The sequence below is a fragment of the Corythoichthys intestinalis genome, chromosome 8 (genome assembly GCF_030265065.1).
Source record: "Corythoichthys intestinalis isolate RoL2023-P3 chromosome 8, ASM3026506v1, whole genome shotgun sequence".
NCBI lineage: Eukaryota > Metazoa > Chordata > Actinopteri > Syngnathiformes > Syngnathidae > Corythoichthys > Corythoichthys intestinalis.
In genome coordinates, this window is record NC_080402.1 from 19,103,460 (window position 1) to 19,114,216 (window position 10,757).

Consider the following 10,757-nt stretch of genomic DNA (forward strand, 5'->3'; position numbering starts at 1 on the left):
CTCAGACGATATGCCAGGGGTCCCCAAACTTTTTTCCTGTGAGGGCCACATAACTTTTCCCTTCTCTGATGAGGGGCCGGGGTCAGTTTGTAACAGAAAAAGTGTGACGATTGCAGGAGTGCCTAAATGTAAAAATGTATTGTTTTTCAGAAAGCCACAATCAAATAACCCTTTCTCGATTCTTCACAGACCAAAAGTAAATAAAATAAAAATAATAATATTATATAATAGTATCAAATAATAATAACACTATTAATTAAATAGATAATAACCAAATAACCCTCTGTGAGTTCTTCACAGAAAAAGGCCAGGAAATAAATAAAACTATTGAGAATAAAAAACATTTTTTAAAAATTCAAAGTGCTCTCTGGTATTGTTCAGGGGGCCGGACCAAATGTGGAGGCGGGCTGTATCCGGCCCGCGGGCCATAGTTTGGGGACAACTGCCATACGCCGTACTCTACATCAAATTGGTGTGCATGGCTGTCACCCCAGGGGAAAGCCTCTTCTGAAGACGGTACACAAGAAAGCCCGCCCATCTCATCAGACCATAGGACATGGTTTCAGTAATCCATGTGCTTTGTTGACATGTCTTCGCAAACCGTTTGCGGGCTTTCTTGGGATTTTATGGGTGAAACACGGTAATATAACAAGGGTCGCGATGCAGAAATCGCAGACATCAAGGAGTGGTCGAGATTTTCATTTACCAGTTTTCATATATTTACCCTTTTAAACGTTTTTTTTCCCCCATTTTTCTTTGTTTCGATCGGTTATTTATCATCAAACATATCGGAGAAAATGCGACAGTAACAAAAAAAATACAATCAAGAGATAGTTATGAGGTAGATATCCGTGACTTTTTTCAAACGCCATTTTTTTCATTGTGACGTCATTTGTTTAAAAGTTTAAAATATGCGAGTGAATAATTTTTTAAAGTCGTTTTTTTTTTTTTTTTTTTTTTTTGTGCGAAATATTAGACATCGATTAATGATTCAAAGCTAAAAATGACAGACATTTTGAAAAATAAATATTAATTAATTACCTTCGTTTTATGGCTGGGTTGAAACAAAAGCGGTTGCGCGATGTCTGTAAACGGGGGTTTCCAGGGTAAAATGGACATTATTAAACATTAAAATTATTATTATTTATTTTTTTATAGCTATCGATGAAATGTGCTTTTGTAAATGTGTATATAATATCGTAGTAGTTTTGATCATAAGCACTTGAATCAAATTGTGGTAGAAAATGTAAAATCAGCAAATTATGTGTTGTTAGCCAAAGAATCGACACCATGTCATTAATAAATCCTTGTTAATCGTACAAACTGGCGCCTATTAAAAAATAAAACTTCTGCTACATATTTCTCCAAACTTATATCAAGCCGCACACAGTGTTGTTAAACTCTTGTAATATTCAAATTTTCTTATTAAAAAATATCTCTCACATGTTCATATTCCCCTTAAAATTTAATTTCCCCCTCATATTATGAGAACCACATTCTCTTAAAATCACAACTTTGTCTAACATTCAGATGTTTTTCATGGAATATTTTGGCATATTTAGAAAATGTTCCATTCAATGACAAAATCTGATTCTGCATTTGTTTTTTTGTTTTTTTTTAATCAACAGAAATACATGAAACAAAACCAGTTGGCAATAAATTACGTGAGGAATCATGACATATGTTAATCAAATTTCAATGTTTTCCCAGAATATCTGGCCATCACATACACAATCGCACAACACATTTACTTCTCTGCATCACTCACAATAAATAATCCAAAAATGAATCCCTTTCCGTGTGCTCCGGTCCATTCGCGTGTTCAGTTGAAGGCTTCCTTGTTGATCCACATGAGGGTGCGAGTCTCGTTGGGTTTGCACTCATACTCGATGCTGCTGAACTTGTTACCAAACTGGCAGTGCTCGCGCTTGTAGTAGTTGTAGTACTTGGCCTGCCAGACCGTCTCAAAGGTGCCCGCGCGCTGAAACTGAAAATACAATAAATACACACAAAAACAAACAGGAAAAAAAAGAATACTTGAAACTGTGAACAGCCACAACGCTATTAGTGAGTAGCAGCTAACCTGGATGCTGACTTCTACTGGCTGCCGGTCTCCACTTTTAGTGTGCGGGACTCCCTCGGTGTCGTAGCGTCCATGATAGACGACCTGATCGGCATCTCGCGACTGCTCCTCCAGAGGAAACACCACGCCACCAATGTTCATGTTTCTAACACACACACACATACATAGTGTATTAAAATCCATGGCGGTTCTCAGTGAACATGTATTATTCCTCCTTCTGGTGATCATATAAAATAAAATAAAATTAATGTAGTTTTACATATAGAAATGAAATTGGCTCTCAAATATGGCTGTTTTTTTGTTTGTTTTTTGTTTACCTTTTCATAGTTACTTCACCCAAAAAATGTACTCTGGTTGTGACATCACAACCAGAATTAATGATCATGTTTAGTATTCTACAATGCAAAAACACACCTCCTTAAAACTAGTTAAATTCCCTTGTTTTCAGTGTAAATCTGCTAAAAATAAATAAGTGAAACTATCTGGCAGTGTTTCAAGTACATTTTACTCATTTAGATTGCTTGAAATAAGAAAAATAGCTAGTTGAAAATAAACTTAATAACATACTTGTTAAAGCAATAAATCAGTATATTTCATCTTAAAGCTTTGAAATCTCAGAAATATTCTTATTTCAAGAATAGATATTGTTTGAAACATTTGAAACAGTGTTGTTTTCATCAACGTACATTTTTTTTCATGATGATGATGAGACGAATAATGCGCAAAAAAAGTGCTTTGGCTGACTAAAACATAACGAGACAAATGCCAATTTTCATCTGACGAGACGAGAACGAAACGAAAGCAATAGTTTCCGTCACTTATTCACAAAGTGTGACATGTAGTTAGCCTGCATCATAGCCATGTCTGGTTGTGTGTGTGTGCATTTGACGTGCTGCCCCCCCCCCCCCCCCCCAATCCCAACTCGCCAGTGTTCTTTCCTGTCCTAGCTTGCACACATGGTAAGATTTGTTTCCTTATTTTGGCCAGAAAGAACATGCAACGTTGCTTTAGCCTTTAAAGGTCTGTGCTGACTGATTATTACGCACAAAATGTAACTCTTAGCGTTAGCATAGCATTAGCTTAATGCTAACAGCTATTGTCCTCCTCTCTCGGACAACTTTTTTTTTTACATACAGTTCATTGCGTCCAGGTGGGTATAATTAATTGAAAACAATGTATTGTTTTCCTGCTGAGTGTGTATTATCACCAAGTTGGTGTTATCCTTGTAGACACTACAATATGTGATCGTCTGTCAATGTTCATTCGAAACAGTAGGACAGAACAGCTGCACAGCAACAAGATAATAGAAAGCCTTTTGATAGCATGCTAGCAGACTGCAAAAATCAGCTCCTTCTGGATGTGACATCATCTTCTGTTTGGAGGTTTTTTTTATGTGAGTGTGGCAAAGTTAGATGAAAAAAGACTATTTGGGATCTAATTTTATTATTAAACCTTTTCTGTGACTTTTTTTTTTGGATGCAATTGTGTCAAAATATAGTCAGCTATCATTTTAAAGTATATTCTTGTGGTATTTCATAGCACTTTTAAGTTTCGGCTAAAATCCATCTTGGTGTCACTGCCACAAAATAGACGTCACTCATGAAAACTGTCATTGCACTGTATGCATATTTATGTAAAGATGCATATATAGGCCTACAGTATATACAGTGGGGAGAACAAGTATTTGATACACTGCCGATTTTGCTGGTTTTCCCACTTGCAAGCCATGTAGAGGTGTGTAATTTGTATCATAAATTCTCTTCAACTGTGAGGGACATAATCTAATACAAAAATCCAGAAAATCACATTTTATAATTTTTAAATAATAAATTTGTATTTAACTGCATGAAATAAGTATTTGATACATTACCAACTAGTAAATATTTCGGCTCTTAGTTCTTTTTTAAGAACCCCTTCTGTTCTCCACTCATTACCGGAAGTAACTGCACCTGTTTGAACTTGTTACCTGTATAAAAGACACCTGTTCACATGCTCAAAAAAACAAACTCCAACCTCTCCACAATGGCCAAGACCAAAGAGCTGTGTAAGGGCATCAGGGATAAAATAATAGACCTGCACAAGGCTGGGATGGGCTACAGGAAAATAAGCAAGCAGCTTGGTGAGAAGGTAACAACTGTTGGAGCGGTTATTAGAAAATGGAAGAAGTTCAAGTTGACGGTCAATCTGTCTCGTTCTGGGGCTCCATGCAAGATCTCACCTCGTGGGGCATCACTGATCATGAAAAAGGTGAGGGATCAGCGCAGAACTACACGGCAGGACCTGGTCAATGACCTGAAGAGAGCTGGAACCACAGTCTCGAAGAAAACCATCGGAAACATTACGGCGTCATGGATTAAAATCCTACAGCGCACGTAAGGTCCCGCTGCTGAAGCCAGTGCATGTCCACACACGTCTGAAGTTTGCCACTGACCATCTGGATGATCCAGAGGAGCAATGGGAGAAGGTCATGTGGTCGGATGAGACCAAAATGGAACTTTTTGGTCTAAACTCGACTCGTCGCGTTTGGAGGAAAAAGAAGGATGAGTACAACCTCAAGAACACCAACCCAACCTTGAAACATGGAGGAGGAAACATTTTGGGGGCTGCTTCTCTGCCAAGGGTACAGGACGACTGCGCCGTATTGAGGGGAGGATGGATGGGGCTATGTATCACCAGATCTTGGCTGACAACCTCCTTCCTTCAGTGAGAGCCCTGAAGATGGGTCGTGGCTGGGTCTTCAGCATGACAACGACCCAAAGCACACAGCCAAGGCAACTAAAGAGTGGCTCCGTAAGAAGCATGTTAAGGTCCTGGAGTGGCCTAGCCAGTCACCAGATCTGAACCCGATAGAAAATCTATGGAAGGCGCTGAAAGTCCGTGTTGCCCGGCAGCAGCCACGAGACCTGAAGGCTCTGGAGAAGATCTGCATGGAGGAGTGGGCCAAAATCCCTGCTGCAGTGTGTGCAAACCTTGTCAAGGACTACAGGAAACGTTTGGTATCTGTAATAGCAAACAAAGGTTTCTGTACCAAATATTAAGTTCGATTTTTGTGATGTATCAAATAGTTATTTCATGCAATTAAATGCAAATTTATTATTTAAAAATCATACAACGTGATTTTCTGTTTTTTTGTATTAGATTCCGTCCCTCACAGTTGAAGAGAACTTATGATACAAATTACAGACCTCTACATGCTTTTCAAGTGGGAAAACCAGCAAAATCGGCAGTGTATCAAATACTTGTTCTCCCCACTGTATATGTATATGGCGGGAAACACAGACAAGGCTGAAAAAGCAGTTTCTGCCCTTGCACCTCTCTTTAAAATATATTGCTGTAATTTAAAATTTTAAAAATTATTTACTCGCATATTTTAAACTTTTAAACAAATTACGTCACAATGAAAAAAATAGTGTCTGTAAAAAGGTCACGGATATCTACCTCATAACTATCGCTTAATTTAATTTTTTTTGTTACTGTCGCATTTTGCCAGATATTTTAGATCAGGGGTGTCCAAACTTTTTGCAAAGGGGTCCAGATTTGTTGTGGTAAAAATGTGGGGGGCCGACCTTGGCTGACGTCCTTTACGTAGAACAATATATTTAAGCAAATTTTAGCGAGCCATTCCGTGTGTCACATTGGCTTTATTATTTTTTTTAATTAATAATTTCAACAATCTAACAACTAGCCTTTGTGGCGTTCTCTTTCGACACTCGGGCTCTTGCGAAATACTGCTGCTGTAAAATTAAACTAGCTTCAAGTTGCTTCACTTTCTCGCTACGCATCTTCCCTGTAATCTTGTTGTACATGTCAGCGTGTCTTGTTTGGTAATATCGCCTCACATTGAACTCTTTAAAAACAGCGACTGTCTCTTTGCAAATGAGATAGACACAGTTGTTGCATATTTCAGTGCAGAAATAGTCCAATTTCCACCTATCCTTGAAGCTTCGCAGTGAACTTTTTTTTTTTTTTTGTTGATTGTCGCCATTTTAGAAAATTGGGAGTAAAGGGTCACACGGGGTAATGTTGCTTAGAGTGCTGTTCCTTTTAGTGGGTAAATGAGAAGAAGCATTTAGTGTGTAAGCTACTTCATATGCTGGTAGCAGTACTGCTGACCAATTTATTAAGTCTGTGTGCGGGCCAGACATTATTGATTTTATGACAGAGGCTGGGGGCCGGATGAAATTTGACCAAGGGCCGCATTTGGCCCCCGGGCTGGACTTTGGACATGCCTGTTTTAGATGATAAATAATCAACCCAAACAAAGAAAAATTGAGAGAGAAAAAAAAAAACATTTAAAAGGGAAAACATTTGAAAAAGAAAATCTCAACCACTCGTTGATGTCTGCAATTTCAGAATTGTTATATTGCCGTGTTTCACCCATAAAATCCCCCCAAAAGGTTTGGCTGTGGCCATTAACAGCTGTGTCTTGACACTCGGTGATACATGCTACGCGGAGTTTTTGAATCAAAATAAGTTAAGTAAAGTAGGCGATAATATCTCGTTAAAATCATGGTGTCTTTAATCATGCTCTCTCCTGCTCTTACCTTGAGTAAGTGTTTAGTTTTTTTTTTTTTTTTTAATGCTCTCATGCTCAAAATATTTCTTCCACCAGAAATTATACAGGTAGATTTTAAGCTTTCCAATAATGTATTACACATGCATATAGGACAATTTTGAAATTTGGCAAAATTGGGGGTCTCAGAGCAGAACTCGAGTGTTTTCCGCCATATGTATATGAATATGGGAATTCCCCCATTTTAAAAAATGACTTTCTCCTATGAAAATAACCTATTTAACTTTTTTCATTTTTATGCAGCATATCCGTGCGAAATGTAGCTCTGACCCTTGTTCACCCAATTTGTTTGGTCTTATTAATGTCCTGTCCCCAGCAAAAAGTCTACACGCAGGTTATTCTGTTACAGCAGGGGTGTCCAAACCTTTTGCAAAGGGGGCCAAATTTGGTGTGGTGAAAATGTGGGGGGCCGACCTCGGCCGACGTCCTTTACGTAGAGAAATATATTTAAGCAAATTTAAGCAAGCCATTCTGTGTGTCACATTTGCTTTATTATTATTTTTTAATTAGGGCTGTCAAAATTATCGCGTTAACGCGCGATAATTAATTTTTTAAATTAATCACGTTAAAATATTTGACGCAATTAACGCACATGTCCCGCTCACAAAGTATTCTGCCTTTTGGTAAGTTTTACAGCATGACTTTTTGTGCTGTCCAACAGCGAACTCTTGTGGTCGCTTTGCGACATGGTTTATTGTTTTCTTTCCAGTTCATTATGGCTGCACGACGTCTCGGGCTGATAATGTTGTGCTTATATGATCCTTGGACAAGATTTGTCCGTAAGTATGGTTGTTGTAAAGAATGTACATATTATGTTAGTAAGCGAAATGTTATATTTTTTGTATGAGACACTTTTTGTTTATGTTTAGTGAACCTGTATAGCGTGCTAAGCTAACGTTGTTGCTAATGCAATGCTTGTGTACTTTTTTTTTGTAGTTTTACAACGGTCTAAAGAGAACAATGGTTTGAGGCCATTTTATTAATAAATCAGATGAAAAAGGAAGAAGTCTAATTATTAAGGCGTCGTTCACTAGCTGTCTAGCTTTGGAAAAAGTAGACGCTTCGGAGTGAGGACAGCATAGACAGATTTAAATGACAGTAGAGTGAAATGCCCACTACAGTCCTTTTGTACCGTATGTTGAATGTATATATCCATCTTCTCTTTCCATTCCAACAATTTATTTTACAGAATATATATATATAATTTACAGAAAAATATGGCATATTTTATAGATGGTTTGAATTGCGATTAATTGCGATTAATTAATTTTTAAGCTGTAATTAACTCGATTAAAAATTTTAATCATTTGACAGCCCTATTTTTAATTAATAATTTCAACAATCTCGCAACTAGCCTTTGTGGCATTCTCTTTTGACTCTCGGGCTCTTGCGAAATACAGCTGCTGTGAAATTAAACTAGCTTCAAGTTGCTTCAATTTCTCGCTGCATATCTTCCCTATAATCTTGTCGTACATGTCAGCATGTCTTGTTTGGTATTATCGCCTCACATTGAACTTTTTAAAAACAGCTACTGTCTCTTTGCAAATGAGCCAGACCAAGTTGTTGCGTATTTTAGTGAAGAAGTAGTCCAATTTCCACCTATTCTTGAAGCGTCAGCCGTCGCAGTCAACTATCTTTTTGTTGTTGTTGTTGATTGTCGCCATTTTAGAAAATTGGAAGTAAAGGGTCACACGGGGTAATGTTGCTTAGAGAGCTGCTGCCTCTTGGTGGGTAAATGAGGAGCAGCATTTAATGTGTAAGCTACTTCATATGCTGGTAGCAGCACTGCTGACCAATTTACCGTATTGGCCAGAATATAAGACGGCCCTGATTATAAGACGATCCCCTCTTTTTGAAGACTCAAGTTTGAAAAAGACTTTTTGAACACCAAATTAATTTTTATACAGAAAATAATTACAGTACATCTGAAACAAATGATCATAACAATATATTTGAGAGAAAAAGCATGTTATTTTGCCTCATTCAAATCATAATATCTGAACATTTAAATGTGTAAAGTGCAATCACATTTGTAAATGAATGGCTTCTGGTTTTTGAAATGTAAATAAACCAATCTATTGTGATAATACAACAAAATTGCAATAACTGCATTAACCATCAAAGTGAAGTCTAACTGTAACTGTAGTCTTGAAACAAATCTGAATAAGGAAAAACGTTGCAATAAAATAATGCAAACTGGTTAAACTTGAGAGTAGCTGAGATCTTTCATGACAGAACATCGCTTCAATGATAACTGGCGCCATCTAGCGTCGTAAATGGGTATAATGTCTAGACCGCGAATATTAGATGACCCCCACTTTTTCAGTCTTATTTCAATGCAAAAAATACTGTCTTATATTCGGGCTAATACGGTATTAAGTCTGTGTGCGGGCCAGACGTAACTGATTTTATGACAGAGGCTGGGGGCTGGATGAAGTTTGACCGCGGGCCACATCTGGCCCCCGGGCCGGACTTTGGACATGTCTGTGTTACAGCGTCCCTACCAATGTTGAGACTAAACCTGCGCCCTTGCTTTCCTGGTCATTTTATATTGACTTTGGGTCATTTCTCGTTAATTTGGGGTAATTCCATGTCATTTCCTATTTATATTGAAGCAATTCCAGGTAACCATCCTCTCGATTTTGGTTGATTTACTGAAAGGGAAAGAAAACATCTTGATCATGTACATCCCAGCAGAGAACCTCGTTTTAAAAATTGAAAATAATAGTTTCATTTTTCTGATTTGTAATAGAAAAGCCAGCTTTTCCAGAAAGTGGCTGCAGGCATTTTATCAATGCCGGTGTAATTTTAGTCAATCAAATGCAAGTATCCTAGATTGTCGGCCCTTTCTTGTTACGTCATCAATACCATTTCATGCACCTATGCTCGAGTCTATTCGTGTGTGTGCAAGGGTATAACTGACGTCACAAAATGGCTGCGCTCGTATTTTTTGTGTTTAAACATCGTTTTTCAAACTCATGATTTGCTAATGCTTTGAGCAAATATCTTTTAACTAGTTCTTGACTTCATACTAGGTGTTGTCTTTGCCTTTAAACATTCATAATAGCCAATTCCACACTTTCCTAAAACGTAGGTTCATTGATGTCTATTGAAAAGACGCTTATTCTCATCTATGGAGTTGCAGCGGCAGGCTAATGCGCGTCCACGAGGACGCACGAGGCGCGAGCTCACTCCCGTATCATTGCATCCAGAGGTCACGTGACACAGCATATCACTTATTTGATGCTGTATGTCCATTTTTAATTGCTATTGTGATCATAAATAAGCTTAATGCAAATTTACGTTTCAAATAACGTATGCATAAGCGCGTTTATTTTTTTTTTTATAATAAATTTGTTGTCGTTATTTTTTTTTTTTCCTTACGTGGCCTCGACGGTTCCGGGCTTGACGAGCACTTGTATTTTGTATTTGGAACCCGTGAGCAGCTTGACGGTTCGGGTTTGTCCGAATCGGCTTCCGTCCACCTTGAAGAAAACATCGCCGTCGTTGGGTTGGATCCACAACGAGATGGAGATGTTCACCAGCTCCGGGACGTCGTCCATTTTCACGCCTCTCGGGAAGGAGGGGTTGCGGGGGGTCCTGCAAGAAGAGGAGAGCGGAGGACCAGCGTAAAGTGCACGGAAGAAAACACACCCACTTCCGGTCAGGAACTTCGCAATAAGAAGAATTACACGAGGAATTCGTGCCTGTTTGAAATGACAGGTTCAGGCCCGGAGTGACTAATCGGGAGCTTCTGGACGATTCCCGATGGGCCGGCCGGCCAGATGGGCCGGTCCGGGTTTTATAAAAAAAAAAAAAAAAAAATACACTGTTATAATTTTTTGTTTGGTATTTATTTATGACAGTGTCAGTGAGTATAACTTACATTCTGTTACCGCTGTCGCTGTGGGCCGTCTTAAAAAAAAAAAAAAAAATATATATATATATATATATATATATATTATTTTTTCCAGACGCATCCTCACGTGTGCAGACGAAAAATACAGCATGCAGCTCCGCCCCCTAATTGTAGTCTGTAATGAGCCAAATTAGCTGCTATCTCGGTGCTCGGATGGATAAAAAGAGCAAGGGTGGCGCTGA

The 10,757-nt window shown here is 38.4% G+C and overlaps 1 protein-coding gene across 1 annotated transcript; it reads right to left on the reverse strand.

Moving 5' to 3' along the window:
- Positions 1-997: 997 nt before the first annotated feature.
- On the reverse strand, positions 998-10,283 carry cnrip1a (cannabinoid receptor interacting protein 1a). The gene is made up of 3 exons (XM_057843116.1): positions 10,041-10,283; positions 2,084-2,228; positions 998-1,987 (listed from the first exon to the last, which is right to left on the reverse strand). Exons 1-3 carry the CDS (start codon positions 10,217-10,219, stop codon positions 1,823-1,825), a joined length of 489 nt encoding a protein of 162 aa, XP_057699099.1. The 5' UTR covers positions 10,220-10,283; the 3' UTR covers positions 998-1,822.
- Positions 10,284-10,757: the final 474 nt, after the last annotated feature.